At 28.6% G+C, this 18,418-nt stretch overlaps 4 protein-coding genes across 4 annotated transcripts in view; 2 read left to right on the forward strand and 2 right to left on the reverse strand.

Moving 5' to 3' along the window:
* Positions 1-1,693, forward strand: part of LOC148239600 (farnesol dehydrogenase-like) — a 105,289-nt gene extending 103,596 nt beyond the window's left edge. The window contains exon 8 of the mRNA XM_088182675.1: positions 27-1,693. Coding sequence (XP_088038801.1) covers positions 27-68 — 42 coding nt within the window. The 3' untranslated portion in view covers positions 69-1,693. The remainder of the gene's footprint in view (positions 1-26) is intronic.
* Positions 1,599-18,107, reverse strand: LOC148239603 (uncharacterized). The gene is made up of 11 exons (XM_088182686.1): positions 17,415-18,107; positions 17,139-17,298; positions 16,952-17,078; positions 16,764-16,893; positions 16,535-16,699; positions 3,890-4,024; positions 3,672-3,831; positions 3,481-3,607; positions 3,285-3,420; positions 1,801-1,968; positions 1,599-1,738 (listed from the first exon to the last, which is right to left on the reverse strand). Exons 1-11 carry the CDS (start codon positions 17,544-17,546, stop codon positions 1,697-1,699), a joined length of 1,482 nt encoding a protein of 493 aa, XP_088038812.1. The 5' UTR covers positions 17,547-18,107; the 3' UTR covers positions 1,599-1,696.
* On the forward strand, positions 6,683-8,218 carry LOC148239604 (farnesol dehydrogenase-like). Its single transcript, XM_088190562.1, has 6 exons — positions 6,683-7,181; positions 7,244-7,403; positions 7,466-7,592; positions 7,655-7,781; positions 7,845-8,009; positions 8,078-8,218. Exons 1-6 carry the CDS (start codon positions 7,050-7,052, stop codon positions 8,153-8,155), a joined length of 789 nt encoding a protein of 262 aa, XP_088046688.1. The 5' UTR covers positions 6,683-7,049; the 3' UTR covers positions 8,156-8,218.
* LOC148239605 (farnesol dehydrogenase-like) lies at positions 8,514-9,977 on the reverse strand. Its single transcript, XM_088190864.1, has 6 exons — positions 9,451-9,977; positions 9,249-9,390; positions 9,067-9,193; positions 8,924-8,999; positions 8,714-8,863; positions 8,514-8,652 (listed from the first exon to the last, which is right to left on the reverse strand). Exons 1-6 carry the CDS (start codon positions 9,580-9,582, stop codon positions 8,611-8,613), a joined length of 669 nt encoding a protein of 222 aa, XP_088046990.1. The 5' UTR covers positions 9,583-9,977; the 3' UTR covers positions 8,514-8,610.
* Positions 18,108-18,418: the final 311 nt, after the last annotated feature.

Genomic DNA, 18,418 nt, shown 5'->3' on the forward strand with positions numbered 1-18,418 from the left:
TTTGTAATTTTTATTTTATTTGACAGATACAAGAGTTATCCGTACAATGCAGAGGAATGAGCGTATGAATTTATTAAAGGTGTTTAATTGTAAAAAAGTAAAAAAAAAATATTTTACATATACGGTGAATATTTTTTATTTAGATAAAACATATTGTCTATTTCATTACATTTTGATAATATTTTATAGTGTATAGCTAAATATTTTTTTAATTTTATATATTAAAAAAATACATATTACATATAACTCAATGTTATTTGTATTTTTGTAGGTTATAATTATATTATTTATATTTTATTTTATACTATCGCTTTCGTTTTCTACTGATGTGAAATATATATAAAAAATTACTATATAGTAAATAATATTTTTATAAACCCCTTAACTGTAGCAAAATTTATTTATAAAGAGCCGTACTTCAAAACTGATCTACTACCTACTAGTTTTGAAGTATGTTATAATAGAAACTTTATTAAGTATTTACATTAAAAGATACATTACCATTTTTCTTTTATATATTCAATTTTTTCTTAGGAGAACAACAGTATATTGTTAGAATAAAATCTTGAAATTGGTGAATAGGAAGCGTTAATTATACTGTTAAAATAATAGATCTTAACTAGGGATTCCAATCCCGGGATCCCGGATCCCGGGATCCCGAACGATTTTCAATACCCGATGAGTCCCGGGATTATAAAACATAATCCCGAATTTTCGGATTGATTAATTTATCAAGCACAATCGAATTATTATTGACAACATAGTTATATTTCGTGTACAAACTTGCGCGAGTTGCACGTGTCATCTGTGAATCTTTGAGGCTGTGAGTCTGAACGTGATTTTTCAGCAGCAGGCTGCTTAGGAACCAAAATCAGATCAAGGCTAAATGATAAAACACTTGATGCTTTGATGTTACTTCGTGAGCTTTATTCAAAATAATGTTTTCAATTAATTGTGTCTATGAATGTACATATGTACAAACATTGTCAAAAGTTCATTTTCTTCTTCTCAAATAAATATATAAGATCTTCCCTTTTTTATTTTTATTATATTATTTTCTATTTTAAGCCAAAGACTAAAATTATACGTACTTTATACATTGTACGTTATAAAAAACATATGTAAAAATATATTGTATTATTCATTTTAAATTATTTTTATCGATAAAATAACATGAAAATCATCCCGGGACTGGTCCCGGGATCCCGGGATCGGCTAATTGCAATACCGAAATCCCGGGATCAAAATTTTGTCCCGGGATTGGAATCCCTAATCTTAACTGATTTCTAAATAATATAAAGCAGCAAATAAACCAGAATAAACATTAATGAATCATTTTAATTAATAATCAATTTTTTTGCTCCTATTGATCAAAATTCAGTTTAGATGTGTCTCATTCGATTTTCATTCGTAATATTATTATAAAAATATAAATGCTTTTGACCTGGACTGGAAATTCAATGTATATCATTTTGTGTATTTAAGCATTTTTAATTGATCTAAATAAAACAATAAATAATACAATAAACTTTTATTTCATAACAAATTAATAAACTATATGTAAAAATAATAAAATAAATCAATTTATTTGTCACTATCTACACAATTTGGCCATTATCATTCCTGGTGCATGACACAACTCTTGTCATACAGGTTTTACGTAATATATTTTTACCTCACATCATACATTATATATTCAAACACCCATGCCTCTGCATTGCATAGACAATTCTTGAATCTGTGAAAAACAAATATATTTTAGTTGACTAATTGTGTCATATAAATAATGTTATACTCAACCTCAATACGCGAATTCAAAGACAATACATTGACCACAACATCAGACACGTCTTTAGAAGTCAAAAATCCTGGTGGGGTGTTGTTTAAATCCGTTTCGGGAGCAAGACCTAAATATTGATATGCAGCAGAATTACCCATATCGGTATGAACCAGGCCGGGATATAAAGTCTGAAATTTTAAATAAAAATCATGTAGCAACAACATTTTTTGCTAACAAGATTAATAGATAAATATGTAAAAGTACACGCTGATAATCTGATGATGGCCAAAAGATCAAAGAAAAAGAGTTATGCATATACATAGGAATATTAACTAAATATACCAGAGCTACCCATAGCATATAATGGACAATAAAGTTATAGAAAAGCAAGAACTGCAACTCTATACAATAAAACAACTGACTGGAATGACTTTAGAAAACATTAAACGAAAGAATCAGTTCATTAAAAACACCTGAAGATTTATAAATTACATTTTATTAATTAAATAAAAATATACAAGATGCAGCATTAAGTGCGTCTCTTATTTAGGATAACCAAAAAAAATTAAACTGGCAAAAAATATTTTTAAAAATCCTTGAAAATGCTTAGAAAAAAATGACATAAATATACGCGATCACTTCACAACAGAGCCAAATTAAATATATAAAAAAAGAACGAAAAAAACTAATCACAAAAAAAGAACGAAGCTATTTAATAATATATTTTAAGCTACAGTATCTGAAGAATGTAACAAAGAGAATAAAAAAACTCTTATCAATTATATTTAATAATTGAAAATCGCCTATAGACGATAGAGAAAAATCATTTTACAAGGAAGACACTCAAATTTTCAGAATAGTGACAGTGAAATTTAAGATTTTTTTAATGCAACTATTTATATTGGAAAACAGTCAAATTAAATAAGTAAAATAAATAAGAGAAATAAAAATTTGATACGACCTAATAAGCGGCAAAGCAAAATAACGAACATGTAATTAAATTAAACTATTTTTCAATCCAATGAAAGGTTGCTTAAATTATTATATTACTGAAACCAAGAAAGAACTGAACGATATTTCTCAATACAGACCGAAAATCAGTTATGACAAAAATATTATAAATTTTTTTATTCAAAATAAACAAACTGGTAATAAAGGAACTTAATAATTGCTACAATTGCCGACAGCACTACAATAATGGCGTCTGATTCTGACCCAAAAATAGCATCGAAAAGACTGCAAGATCACCTCTCAAAAGTCTAAGCTCGATTCACTAAATAGCGAATCAAAGTTAATGTAACTGAATCAATCTATGTTACATTTACACTGAACTAACGGGAAATGAATATTATTTACAACGGAACTCTGGCAAATATCTTGACAAAAGGCTGACCTGGAAAACTCATATCTGGAAATTATTATCTAATCTTCGCAAATTATCTAATCTCTGTGTATAAAAAAGTAAAAATTGCTGTACAGTTTAATAATATATAAACAAACTTACGGTTATTCCAATTAAACTCTTTGCGTTTTTTAACTCAATTCGAAGACCATGGGCTAAACCATTTATAGCACATTTACTAGTAGGATACATTCCTACGACATCGTTATATGCAGTATATGTCATTTTACCAGCAATGCTAACACATATAATAATTTAATATATTGTATACAAATATAAATTAAAAGATAATTCTTACCTATTAAGGAATATAATATGACCGTCGTCTCCTCTGGTTCTCATTGTCTTTAAAGCCTCTTTAGTACAAATAGAAACACCCAGAATGTTGGTGTCGAATAATTTCTTCCACTCGGAAGGCTGCCCATCTATATATTTACCATTCAAATTAAGCAAATAATATTGTAACACCTATCATAAACAATGTCTAACCCATAATTGGAGAATGGTTCAATAAAGCAGCGTTATTAATTAAAACATCTACTCCTCCAAATTTATCTTCGATTGCTCTGAATGCATTTTCGATGCTGTTCTGATCTTGAAGATCGCATTTGATTCCATACAGCTTTCCCTTCGTAACTTCAGCTAAGCTCTAATACAGATTATTATTTTATCTGAGATTGATTTGTGTTTTAGCCACAAAGACTTACTTTTATATTTTCTTCTCTTCTGGCAAGTCCTACAACTATCATTCCAATTTCAGACAAAGATTTAGCAATCGCTGCTCCTATTCCAACACTAGCTCCAGTTACAACAGCCACTTTTCCAACCCACTTTTCCATTATGTATTATTCGATATTAAAACAAGAGATCTTGACTACTCGAGCTGCAATTCTCGTCTGATAAATTTTATGTTACCGTCGGTTTTTATATACAACAAACTCGTTTAAAAACTATTTAAACAACTCACTTTTGCTTGTGAATCGTACGATTATTATTATTTACACGTAACTATTTATACCAATAACATTTACCTCTACTTGTTAAATTATAAACAAGTTTTAATTCGCAATTTAAAATAAAATTTATTTCCTTAAAATGTCAACAAATAATCTATGCAACTGCCTTACATGGAATTCAATAAATATATGTATGTATGAATCTTATACCAGATCCAATATCTTTAATTTTGTTATAAATATTTAAATGCAAATATAACCTGTTTCTGCATATTATATAAATCCTATAAATTTAGTGTCGTAAATAAATTAAACCTGTAGTTTCAATTTTTGATAATATAATATAATATTTTTAATGCACATAATATATAGTAAAATTAATTTATTACATGTTTATTTATCGGTTTTACCTTCAAAAGTATGTAAATATGATAAGCCGTTTAACTATTAAAGAGAATAATGACCGTATTACAAAAATATGTGATAAGCAATTAAGATGTTATTTTATATAACACACATAAAAATGATTATGATAAAATATTTTTTAAGGTTATTTGAAACAGTTGTATTTATATTATATATATAATTGTTTTTCAGAATAATTATTATGAATTAATAAACACTCTCTAATATCAGAAATAATTTTTAAAATGATCGATTAATTAATAATTTGTTTATAAAACTTAGATAACAATTGTTTATTGATCTATGTTTAGGAAGAATTGTATTTACTATTTACAATAAGATAAATAACATATAATTAGGTATACATAGAAAAGCATGGTCCACCTTATTTATTATAAAAGAACGGCCAAATATATTGCGCTGTGAATACTTGTTTCTTCCAAAAATTAATACTAATAATAATATTTGTAAATAAAATAAAATTGTGCAGTAAAAAGTATAACCAAACGATAGTTACAATAATATATTGATAATTGTGTTATATAAATAAAGGGTAACCCGCAAGAACGATTAAAAATAGACTGACGCTGAACGGACAACCACGGTAAACCCTCGTAACGTCCAGAAAAAAACGGTCCTTTAGACATAAAGGAATAGATAAATAATGTATCGAATCATTTCGTTATTACTCTCGAAATATAGAGAATCTATTGTATAATATGTTGTGCATTATATTTGCGCATTTGCGAAAAAGACTATTTATATTCGACCCTTTGTATTATCTCCCCTTCGAAACATCTATCTATAAAATTTCACTCTTTAAAGGCATGCTCATAATTCGTTCGTCACATATACGATCTCTGTATGGTTGTGATTCGCTGGAGACCTCTTCAATCTACGGTACAAAAGATCTGACAGGGAGACAATCACAACTGCACAGCATCCCACGCCATTATGCAAATTAGCATATATATTTTGAGCTAAGGGACAAGTAATTTCTATTGTTTTATTTGTTTCGTGTGGAAGCGGTATTTTATAAATACTTCAAGGTTGTAGTCATGAGTACTTCTCAATAATGACAGTTGTTAATAAGCATTTTTAATTATAAAACTTGTGACGCTGATAATAAAATTCCAAATAGAAGTGCATGTATCATATAAAAGAGAATAGGATTAGATTATACGGTCCCATTCAATAGCAATACAATAATTTTAATTGTATTTTTTTTTTAATAAGTACACAAGCTTATAATTATCATATAAGGCTCGAAAAAGAAATATATAATATTATTCATGATATTTATCCATAAATTCTAAAAGTTTTATATTGAATTATAGAAATGTAGCGATTGATACATAACACTAGTGAAGAGACACGTCACACGCGCGTCTGAAATCCCGCGAACAGTACCCATGGAACTAGTAGTCGTCTAAAAGTACGCCCGCATCTTCTTTAAGGGTTGTAAAGTCAGTCTCACTGCTTTTCTAAAACTTGTTTTATCTGATTATTAGGACATCATTTTCTGATCTTTAAATATGCACAAAAGGGTGAGAAGTAATATTTACTAATCACAGTGTTGTCAGCTCCTAATATCAATATACACGTATTTAATTGGTCATTTTTGTTAGTCCAACAGCAAACCGCCCGTTCCAATGTTACTTACATTCTGTCTTTTAGCAAAATGGTGATAAAATCTCCCTTTATTCAATATATTTTTAAATAAAATGTTTGACTCTTAAATCCTTGCAAGCTTGTATGAACATTCAACAATATATTACGGCATAATCAGTTTGACTTTAAATTAATGGTCGTAAATCAGATTAGCTGACTAAACAACGTTTAAACTAAACTAAACATGACAAGTTGATATGGTTATATTTTAACTGTAAAACAATAAAAAAATAGATAAGTCACATTCTTTTACACAAAATAATTACCCGTGCTGGGTATAAACATTGTAAACATTAAATGGGATTGTAATATAATTATAATGCTTTGGTTTTGCTAATCAATAAATATGGTGAAACGTCCTCGAATACGTCACGTCATATATATATATATATATGAAAAGCTACAAAAAAATATTAAACGTTAAAATATTAAATATTAAACGATTTGTGGAGGACGTTTGTACAGCGAGCTGTACACAGTGACCCTATGAATATCTCCTTCTGGAAGGCGTCAGTGCTTGTCTTTGAGTGCGTGTCCTAGATGTGTTTTCCGCAGATTATCAATCGCTACGCACATTTATTTAGTAACAAATTGATACATGACAAAAAAAATCCCTGCTCTTATCAATGTGACAGTCATTATTTTAATCGACAAATTTAAAAGAAATGTATCTAGTATAAAATATCAATCAAAAAATGTATAAAAAATACATGATTGTATTTATCGAAGATCTCTTTGTGAGACATTATCTTAAAAGCTGATTTGAAGAATAATCGCCAGTTGAATATCAACGCTCATTATAGAACCATCTCTATTTTTTTAATAAAAAAATAAGATGGAACGCTGGAACGGAAAAGTAGCCGTAGTAACCGGAGCAAGTCGTGGAATAGGAGAGAGCTTAGTCAGAAATCTAGCTAAAAGGGGAATGATAGTGATCGCCTTAGCTAGAAATGAGCCTGCTTTGACAGTGAGTTTATATTTATTTATTAATATTAATCATATGTAAGTATAACTTATTGAAACATCTAGACATTGACTATAACTACAAAAGGGAAAGTGCACGGAATGAAATGTGACATTAAAAGCGAAAGGAACGTATTGGGCGTCTTCAAAAAAATTCAAGAACAATTCGGAGGAGTTGATCTACTGATCAATAACGCTGCTTGTCTTAACTTTGCATCAATTATTGGTATTAATTTATGTTTTTAAATACTTATAAAAACATCATTATCTTACTTAGATGTTGTTTAGATGGAAAAAGTAATGCATGGAAAGATATTTTGGAGACTAATATCTTGGGACTTAGTATCTGTACTCGCGAAGCATTAAAAACTATGAGATTGAGAGGCGATGATGGACATATTATCAACATTAACGCGTAAATTTTATTTTTTTATTAAAATGCATTCTATTATATTATAACATATTAAATTTAAACAGCATTCTGGGACATACTGTATCCGTTGGATCCATTGGTATGTATCCTGCTAGTAAATTTGCTGTGACTGGCTTAACTGAAACTTTAAGGAATGAATTAAGAAACTTGGGCAGTAATATAAAAGTCACTGTAAGATCCTATGAACATTTTTATGTTGTGTTTAAATTAACTGAAGCGTTTAAAAATATTTAGAGTATTAGTCCTGAATTTGTGCATACTTCTCTTGGAGTGGAAGCTGGTACTAATTTTATACCATCACTGCATATCGAAGGAGATGAACGTCCTTCTGGATATTTATCAGTACAAGATGTGACTGATGCTGTTATTGCTACTTTAAGCATGAGATCAAATGTTGAGGTATTTAAATAATATTTAAAAATTAAATATTTTAAACTATTTATATAATATGTAAAATTTTAATTTAGATACGGGAACTTATGATTCAGAGTTGCGAAACACTAAACTTACCAAAACCTGCGGTATGCTGTGAGATAATGGAATAAATTTATTTAAATATTTATTATATGTATAAATAAATAAAAACGCATATTTTAATAATATTTATGGTTCACCGACCAAATTTATATTTATAGTTATTAAATTTATGCGTATGTTATATTTTATTAAATAAAGTATGAATTAAAAAAATATGTTTTAATATAATTTCAAGTGCATCAAATCACTGAAATCAATTTAATATTTAATTACATCATAAATCTTAAATTTAATTAGTTAATCTTTTAGATGATTGACAGCTGATTTGTTTATCTACTGTTCAATCAACTGCCATTCTTCTGAATAATAATTAATTACGATAGTTTAATTCAATATTTAATTATTTATTATAAATATATACACAATACACATTTTTAATATAACAATAAAATAAAATATATATTTATATAATAGTGATATAACTGCAATATTTGTTTAAATATGATATAACAAAGCATATGTTTTAAAATATTCCTTTAGAACTCTCCATCACGATCTCTTTCACCTGTAATGAAAAATATTTATTAATAAGAATTTTAATTTTTAATAAAAAATATGAAAAATACCTCAACATGAGATGAAAAACTTAGTAATGATACAATCACTTTAGAGATATCAGTTGGTATCAAATCTGGACATGCGTCCATATCAATCATTTTTCTCTCCGTTGCTTTGTTGTTTAACATATTAAAATGTGATTTAAGAGTAATGATGTTCTAAAAATCATCAAAAAAATAACAGTAGAAGCAAAAATATATAAATACAGATTAACTTACAGATATTTTAATTTTGCTATTTGTCTCTTTCAAATCACTCCTGAGTTTATCTGTGAATGACTTAATCATGGCGTTGCTGTAAAATATATAATTAATCAATTACTGTTTCTTAAATACATATACACAAAATTAATTAAACACACTTATTCAAATTTATAATGTAACCATCATCTCCTCTACTTCTCATTGATCTCAATGCTTCAAGAGCAAAAATATTAAAAGTCAAGAAGTTCTTGTCGAACACAACATCGCGAGCTTCAAAGTCTTGTTCTATAAAATTATTAATTTATATTATTTATAATAATATTAATATTACTTAACAAACCTAATATTTCAGCATTATTAATCAGAACATCAACACCTCCAAACTGTTCTTCAATTTCCTTGAAAGTGTAACGTACGTCTTCTTCATTCAAAGACTGACATCTCATCGTTTGAATCTTCTTGTTCACTTCAGCGCTAAAAATCTATTCAAAAAATCATTAATTATAAATTTAAATATAATATTGCATAAGCAATATATTTACCTGCAATTTCACACTCCCTCTAGAAACTCCGATAACTGTCATTCCTTTTTCGGACAATATCCTAGACACTTCTGGACCTAAACCGCTGTTGGCTCCAGTCACTACAGCTACTTTACCAATCCACTTTTCCATTATTAGATTTGTTTCTTATTTTTTTTAAATCGAAGCTCGATACTCTTCGATCAACTATCAATAATGTACTGATGATTTGAAAAAGTAAGATTTTAATCAATCTTTTGAGTCAACGCTAAAATGATATCGATTTTTTTATCTATAATGTGATTATATGTATAAGCATTAATAAAATATTTAATAAATTTAATTAAACTAGCTGTCGGTATCTCACTATCGTGAGGTACCGAAGCTAGCGAGTGTGCGGATACCGGACCCTCAACTTTTTGGGTTTTAAATATTATTTTTGCTTCGTTCTGATTTTTTTAATTATTTTTCAGAATTTAATGGCTTAAATTAGACATTATTATGAAGGATTTTCAATGATAGTAAAAAATGGTTTTATTTATAAAAAATTACTTAACATTTTCAATTCATTTGTAAATTGGTTTAGAACTTGACTAAATATTTCCAGAAGAAAACATTTTATTTGAAACTTAAATATTTAATGATAAATTTAAATATTGTATATCATTTATGAATAGGTTTAAAGCTTAGCTTGATAATAACAAATTAAAAATTGTACAGTGAAATCTTAATATAGTTTAATTAAATACTAACTGACTTAAATTATTAGTGCAATAAGTCATGTCGCGCATTTTTTTAATTGTTAAGTCAGTCATCGCTAGGCAATTAACGAGGGTATCGAAAATTTTTGTTTTGTATGAAAGATATTTTTTTAATTTTATATATATGTACATATATAGTTTTCAAATAAAATTAAATTTCAAAAAGAACGTACACTTTTTTCATAAAACTGAATCTTCTGATATAAGCTTACTATATTATGATGTTTTAAGCTTAAATATGATTCTTATTGATAAACTTTTAACTGTATTCAAAGAAGCTATTATGCATTTCATACTGTCGTTCATAATATAAAATAAGTAACAGTTTAATTCATTCTTCGGTCACCTGACCAATATTCATAACTCGGGGCGGAACCCTACTCTTTATTATTGTCTAATACATACATTTTTTTATTTAAAATGATTGACTGCAGTTCTAAAATAATATCAAAGTTTTTTCGACGCGAAGTTTAATTTCACTATAACTAAATGCTATGCAATTATTTTAAATATAGTTGCACCAGTGCAATTAAGTAACTGATTAATGACTGTAGAAATACTGCATTCGTAACTCTTGCGACAGAACCATAAACTGCAAAACGCGAAGTACAAAATAACGTTTACATTTGAATAAGGAAGAAGCTGACAAAATAATATAGTTGTGCATTGAAATACTTAAATCATTTATATTGCATTGTTTACCTATTAACCTTTAAAAGTCCAAAGGCATGTATGTCATTACCGAAATTGTCTTACCATTACATTCCGATGGCATCTATATTATCCACTACATATTTTATATTTTTTGAAGTCATTTTAAATGACTTAGTGATTATGTTTGTGATTAAATAAATCGGATCGCAAAATCTTTTTAAATATTTTGGTGTATTTTTGAATAATAAGATGTACACTATTTTGTACAAAAGATCTAGGTGAAAATAAATCTAATGGCTTCCAATACAAACAATAAAGTTATTGTACATTGCAATATGCACTGGGTCTGAGAAGGTTAAAACAAAAACTACTTTTACACTTATTATATTGTTTGAGTGAATCCATTTTTCAAAGAATTCTACATTTGTTCAAAATATTGAGCGGCTACAAACCTTTTTATTAAAAAATAAATGGATCATACACAATATAAGTACGTCTTCGAGTCTTATTCTCTGTAATTTTATTTTGCATCAAAAGAAGGGCAAAATAAAATATCTGTATGTTAAGACCTTGGCTACTGATACGTGAACAACGAATGATCACTTCCTCTGACACTTACATTTCGAACTATAAAACATCAGAACTTAATTAATTATTAAATTAATGTATTAATAAATTAAATAAAACCAGATGTACTTGTTGTAGAAGTATGATTGATAGATTGGAATGGTTTGATGTTCAAGAATAAAGATTTACATAGATTGGATACTAGAGATAGAGACACTTTAAGGGTAGTTAGGTATAAGAAAATGAGTACGGCCAGGGTAATAATGTACGGTGGTATGAATTTATATAATAATATTCTTAGGACAATCCGCAAAAATAAAAATGTTACGATAAATAAAATAATCAAGTCCTTTTTATATTCTGTTAATGTTTATATTATGTTTTAATGTAGTTTTTAAACAATTAGCTATATTATCTGAATAAATTAATTAAATAAATGATAATAATAAATAAATAAATAACGTCAATACTTCTCCAATTTATCGCATAGATACCAGAGGCGTATATTCAGGGTGTGCTAGGTGTGCGGCGCACACCCGCAAAACCATCTAAAATATAAATTTAGAAATTTAGAAAATTTAGGGCATAAAGCGACATCATTTTGCATACAGTAGTATGCAAAATTATAAAATTTTAATATGCAGTGTATAGTATGCATTGGTATTTGTCAGTCGCTCTAAAAGTTTCCGCGCGACCGACACGCTATGTATTACTCTTGTGGCGCGCCGACCTTGAGTGCGGCGGCCGACTAAAGTAAATTGTTCCGAGATTTAACGGCTGAAGTCGTTCTGTCGGCTGGCAGCGCTCAGTAGTAAAATTGGTCTCGAATTTGGTGCACGTACTTCAAAAACTCTTGCGTCCGTCGCTGCTTTTTTATTACATTATATCACAATAACAGGTCACTCATTTTTTATATTTTGGCGTAAAATAGTTTATTATCTTATTTACATATGATCAATACTTAATTTTCTATTCTAGATTATATTTTTTTATTTACCCCAATAATGATGAAGAATACTGTTGAAGATATTTTGAATAATCCATTTTCAAAAAGAAGTTATGAAATTAAATTGAAGATCATCAAAATTGGCAAACCACGTCCACCTCTTCCCAATTTATTTATGAAGCATAAAGACAATAAATGCGAATATACAAGACATTTTTCATTTTCATCATATGAACGAACTGAGTGGTTAACAGGCTGCGAACTTCGATCTAGATTGTTCTGTTGGCCATGTTTATTGTTTTCCAAAGAAAGAAGCGTGTGGAATAAAAGTGGATTTGCTGACCTTAGTCATCTGATAACGGCACTGAAAAAACACAAAAGAGCGCAGTCACACGTTCAATCATTTTTTTCTCTCAAAATGTTTGGAAAACAACGAATTGAAGTCATGATTGACGCTCAACGTAAAGCTAATATAAGTCAACATAATGAACAAGTTCATAAAAATAGAGAAATATTAAAGCGAATGATTGACGCAGTAGTATATCTAGGAAAACAAGAACAACCTTTTCGAGGCCACGATGAGTCCTGTAATTCACTAAACAAAGGAAATTACCTTGAATTTTTAAATGCACTTCGAGAATACGATTCTGTTTTGGATACTCATTTAAATACTGCAACGGTGTTTCGTGGTACTTCCCCATCCATACAGAATGACATAATTGAAGCAATTGGTGATGTTATTAAAGATCATATTAAGGAAGAAGTAAATTCAGCAAATTTTGTCGCTATTATTCTTGACGAAACTTCAGATATAATGACGAACTCACAGCTCTCGACAGTTTTGCGTTTTGTTTATGAAGGTAAAGTTTACGAGCGGTTTATTGGCTTTACAGACGTTAGCTCTGATAAAACAGCCGATGGCTTATTTTGCCACGCTGTAAATATAATTGAAGAATTTCAAATTCAAGAAAAATTAGTTGGACAGACTTATGATGGGGCGAGTGTAATGAGTGGGCATATTAATGGTTTGCAAGCCAAAGTACTCGAAGTTTATCCACTGGCCATTTTTACACACTGCTATGCTCATATGTTGAATTTAACATTACAACAAGGTCTTTCCAATATAAAAGTGTGCAAATCATTCTTTCAAACTTTAAATGGATTGTCTGCATTCTTTTCGAAATCTTCCAAACGAATAAATGCTTTACAAGAGTTTGTAGCTAGAAGACTTCCTTCTGTTACACCTACAAGATGGAATTATACATCACGGTTAAGTAACACAGTGCAAAAATACAGAAATGAATTTACGGACTTTTTTCGAAACGTCGTGAAAAATTGTGAACTATGGGACCCCGACACTGTAATAAAAGCACGAGGTTTTCTTAGCTTTTTGGAAGATTTTGAAACAAGAAAACTTCTCCACATATTTTCAAACCTTTTTGGAAAAACTGATGTGTTATACAACATTTTACAATCCAAATCTTTTGACATATTATATTGCTGTAAGAAAGTTACCGAAATTTTGCAACAACTCAGACATGAACAGGAAAATAATTATGAAACATTATGGGATTCTTATGTAACGGAAGAAAATTATCCAAGACTGAGTAATGATTTGCTTGTTGAAGAAAAGCACGCGTTTAGCCAACTATTTAATACAATAGTTGATAATATATGTAAGCAAATTGAATACCGTTTTTCTTCAATGTCCAAATTGGAATATTTTCACCTTCTGGAGAAAGAAAAATATGAGCAATATAAAGGAAAATTTCCAAATGAATTACTTACCAAACTGCAACAATTCTATGGAACATTATTTGATTATATAAGTTTAAAAAATGAGCTTGCTGTTCTTTATCATTTACCTGAATTTGCAGAGAAATCTGTTCATGAGCTTGTACAATTTATGAACACAAATAATCTTGAGTCAGGTTTTCAGAAAATAGATAAATTAGGCAAACTAATATTAACTCTTCCAAGCAGTACTGCTTCAGCAGAACGTTCATTTTCTGCTCTGAAACGTATTAATACATGTTATCGAAGTACCCAAGGCCAAGAAAGGCTATGTGGCCTTAGCTTGATTTCAATAGAAAAAGGAATCCTTATGGATATTAAAAAGAAGAGCACTTTTTATGACAGCGTGATAGAAAAAATTATGATTAAAGAAAGAAGATTAGATTTTATATATAAATAATTATAATTTTATGTTTATTGGAAATTTGATATTTTTATATAATAATATTTTAGATTAGGTTTGATGTTTATTTATTTATTTATATATGGGAAAAAGCTGTAAGGCAGTTTAGGCATGCCAAAACCTCAGCTAATAAAAATGAAAAAATGTACGTTTTTTTTAAATTTTTTATAGCACACCCAATATTAACACCCACCGTACGCCACTGATAGATACATCTTAAATTAATTTATAAAAATTAAAGATAATATTTTTTTCTTATTAATAAACCCACTTCAAAACAATATATTAAATTATAAAGATCAGAAAAAAATATTATATTTATCATATTTTAGATTGAATAATAAATTTAATTAAATTCATAGTGACGCATGTGCCAATTAAAATTCATATGCATCTCTCTTATCTAAGCCGACGAGTATTAACCTCTTATCTGCCAAAGTGATCAAAATTGCAGACTCTAACATCGGTACCAGTTAACAGCCTAAAGTTTGTGTCTCAGCACTTAATTTTAATTTACTTCTTCCTAAGAATTCAACACACGGTTTAATATATACATGACCTGAACGAGCTAATATAAACTCATAAATTCGACAAGCAAGTGCTGCAACACAGAGGCAAAGCAACGGCCACTACGGGCAAAGCTTTAATGAAGGCTCGAAACTTGGGTGGAAAACTTTATAACTATGGTTGGAGGGTTGCTCGCCTTTGTCCTTTTTTCGTCTTGAAATAAAAAGTTCAAACGAGAAAAACCAAGAAAGTCCGTGCAAATCTGAAAAGTAACGAACACTGGTCTGTCGTTATATTTAACATTTATTTAAAAATAAATACATGTGTATTTATTTTAATTTAAACGATGGTTAAAAACTAGACGTAGATAACATTAAATGTATCAATGTGTATTATCGATGTATTAAGGAGCTGGATGGCGATAGGCAAGTCAGACAGTGTGGATGTACTGGCTCTAACGGACGTCAGAAGAGGACGCAATCGTAACTCGAAAACGTTCTGAAACCAAAACTGGAATTTATTAAAAATAGTTTAATTATCAACAATTTACAAATCACAAAATCGCTGAAATATAAGAATGGATAATAACCTAATAACTATTTAATTTAGATTATTTTCTTATACAGGAATTAGAATAGATCCCGTTTCAAGAATGCTGTGAACTAAAATGTCATATAATGCGATAAGCCAAGCATATTTTAAAAATTTGCAGACTCCGTTTACGGGAAGAGAGAATCTACAATGACTCTCAAAAGTGATTCTGAGATCTTAAATGTGAATTTCTTTAGCCATAAAGTTTCAATAAAAATCATAGGAATATTTTTATTGTGAATGAGATCAGAAAAATGATTTAATATGTCATTTTCCAACACTATAGGGCAGACGGTTAACGATAGCCCAAGAGTCCGACACAAATCAAATGCATCTTAGCAATGAGCATTTAAAAAGTATAACGCTGAAATTTAGTCTGATTAAATATAAACGGCGCCGGAGAGACACTGGCGCCAAACAAGCTTCGCGGCGAAAGGGTTAATGAACAACTTGTGTTAATTATACTACCATAAAAAAAACAGAGCAGTCTATAATGTTGCTTCAAAATTGCCCAAATTATTGAACTACAAGTTTATTATATAAACAATATAGATAACAGTTAAGTTTTTTATCTGAAAAATATTATATACTTAGTAGATCTTACATTATTAGTTTTTTTTTATTAGTAAAAATAAAAATATATTTTTTAATGCAAAATATGTTTATTTCTACATTTTTAATAAATATTTAGAGACAATTCTTATACCAGTGATATTAGTTGCTATAAATCTAATTTCAGTTGTTTCAAAACTGTTTTTTGATTGAATATATATTTTTAAACAATTATTCCGTTTAGTATAAATTCCTGTACCTAAAAATATAAATATTGTTAATATTTACTTTTCCAGTTTATAATTTAAAAAAAGACCATGTATATACTACCTCAACTGTGGATTTCATACTCAAAATAGCAACTACAGAATCAGCCAAATCCTGTGGACCCAAAAAATTATCAGCTTCAGGACTACCCTTTTCAGGCACAACAAAACCTTCAGTTGTGCCACAACTTATTAGCATATCAGTGATTACAGCTCCGGGGCAAAGGTTCTAAAAAGATTTTATATGTCAATAAATATTTAACAAAGCTTTTAAGATATACAAAATATCTTACCGTAACTTTAATCCTGCTCTTTAAATCTCTCAGTTCATATCTTAATGTATGGGCAAGAGTAGTTACTGCAAATTTACTTGCTGCGTACATGTTCATTGATTTAGTTTGTATTAATTGAACTCCAAGGAGGCTAAGGATATACATTAGGAATTAACTTATAAATATTTATTATTTAATTGTGATAATACCTATTGACATGAATTATATGCCCATTGTCTCCTCTTGTTCTCATAGTCTTCAAAGCTTCCCTGGTGCATATTGACAAAGCAATAACATTTACATCAAACAAACTTTTCCAATCTTTGACTTCACCGCCTGATAAAAACACAATGGTGATTTGTTTTTTTTGAAAAAATATTTAAAGGTTAACTTTACTTGTCAATGTAGTGCTAAAGCCTAATCCAGCATTGTTTATCAAAATGTCAACACCGCCGAGATTATCTTCGATCCATTTGAAAGCAGCAATTATGTCACTTTCGACATTTAGGTCACATTTGACAGCCTTTATGATTCCTTTGCTTGTTCTAGCCAATTCCTAAAAAGTATTGTATAAATATAAAACATCTTTAACTTATTTTTATTATAATTAAATGTTTAAATTTATCTTACTATGTATTTTGTTTTATTGATTTAAATAAATCTATAACACACCTTAATCTTTTCATCTCTTCTAGCTAATCCGACGACAATTAACCCTTTCTCTGCTAAAGTGACTGAAATCGCAGCTCCAATTCCAGCACTAGCACCAGTAACGACTGCAACTTTTCCATTCCAGCGTTCCATTTTATATTTTTTTATTTTAAGCACAATGATTTAATGTGACTGATCTAAGCCTAATCCTAAACGAACTGCTCAGAATCATAAACGGAAAATAACTGAGCTATTTTGACGTTATACAGTATCATTTATCAAACCAATCTTTACTGGTAATCCACAAATCACAAAATATATTGATTTCCACCTAACAATATTATCGTATAAACAATGATAAAACCGCGCAACAATATGATTAATAATATTTACAAAACTATTAAAGTCACCACAAATTATAAAGGAATTGGTTACATAACAAAATATTTATTTATAGTAATTTAGAAGCAAAACATTTGCCTTATCAATCTTAACCCATTTATAATGTGGTAATTTTAAATAATTATTTTTTGATGTAATTTATAAGTAAATAGTTATTGTAATTTATTGCAATATGAAAAGCACTTGCAGAATGCATTACAACCATGCTAACACAATCAAGAACTACTAAATAAATAATGAAATACTAAATTGAAATCAAAATCTCACTACAGCTTAAAATCATTATTTGTCACTATGCATAACGTAGCTCTACGTAGCTCACGTCTTTTAGATATTATTCACTGACTTATACCACTGGTCTATCGTACTGGTTTATTTAAAAGTATGTCAAAAAAATATGTTTACATAATTTTATTTGACCTTATGTGTTATTTATAATATAATTTGAGAGGTTCAATATCATTATAAAATAATAAACAGTAAAAAAAACGGTTTTTTCACAATGCTCTTAATGTATTATTTAATAATAACTATCAAAAATAATAATATATAATCGTCGACTTACTTTTAAGAGTCTTAACATTTTAGATGAGATTTAGAGTTTAATCATCATTATTACTTGT

The sequence above is a fragment of the Plectrocnemia conspersa genome, unplaced genomic scaffold (assembly GCF_051122295.1).
Source record: "Plectrocnemia conspersa isolate PC_06_02 unplaced genomic scaffold, ASM5112229v1 ptg000001l, whole genome shotgun sequence".
NCBI lineage: Eukaryota > Metazoa > Arthropoda > Insecta > Trichoptera > Polycentropodidae > Plectrocnemia > Plectrocnemia conspersa.

Coding starts and splice junctions, on each gene's coding strand:
- LOC148239604 (XM_088190562.1), top strand. CDS start 7,050: ATGGAACGCTGGAACGGAAAAGTAGCCGTAGTAACCGGAGCAAGTCGT. Junction 7,182..7,243: donor GAAATGAGCCTGCTTTGACA/GTGAGTTTATAT, acceptor TGAAACATCTAG/ACATTGACTATAACTACAAA. Junction 7,404..7,465: donor TAACTTTGCATCAATTATTG/GTATTAATTTAT, acceptor GATGTTGTTTAG/ATGGAAAAAGTAATGCATGG.
- LOC148239605 (XM_088190864.1), bottom strand. CDS start 9,582: ATGGAAAAGTGGATTGGTAAAGTAGCTGTAGTGACTGGAGCCAACAGC. Junction 9,391..9,450: donor GAGGGAGTGTGAAATTGCAG/GTAAATATATTG, acceptor TTTTTTGAATAG/ATTTTTAGCGCTGAAGTGAA. Junction 9,194..9,248: donor TAATAATGCTGAAATATTAG/GTTTGTTAAGTA, acceptor ATAATTTTATAG/AACAAGACTTTGAAGCTCGC.
- LOC148239603 (XM_088182686.1), bottom strand. CDS start 17,546: ATGGAACGCTGGAATGGAAAAGTTGCAGTCGTTACTGGTGCTAGTGCT. Junction 1,969..3,284: donor AGAGTTTAATTGGAATAACC/GTAAGTTTGTTT, acceptor TTAAAATTTCAG/ACTTTATATCCCGGCCTGGT. Junction 1,739..1,800: donor CTTTGAATTCGCGTATTGAG/GTTGAGTATAAC, acceptor TGTTTTTCACAG/ATTCAAGAATTGTCTATGCA.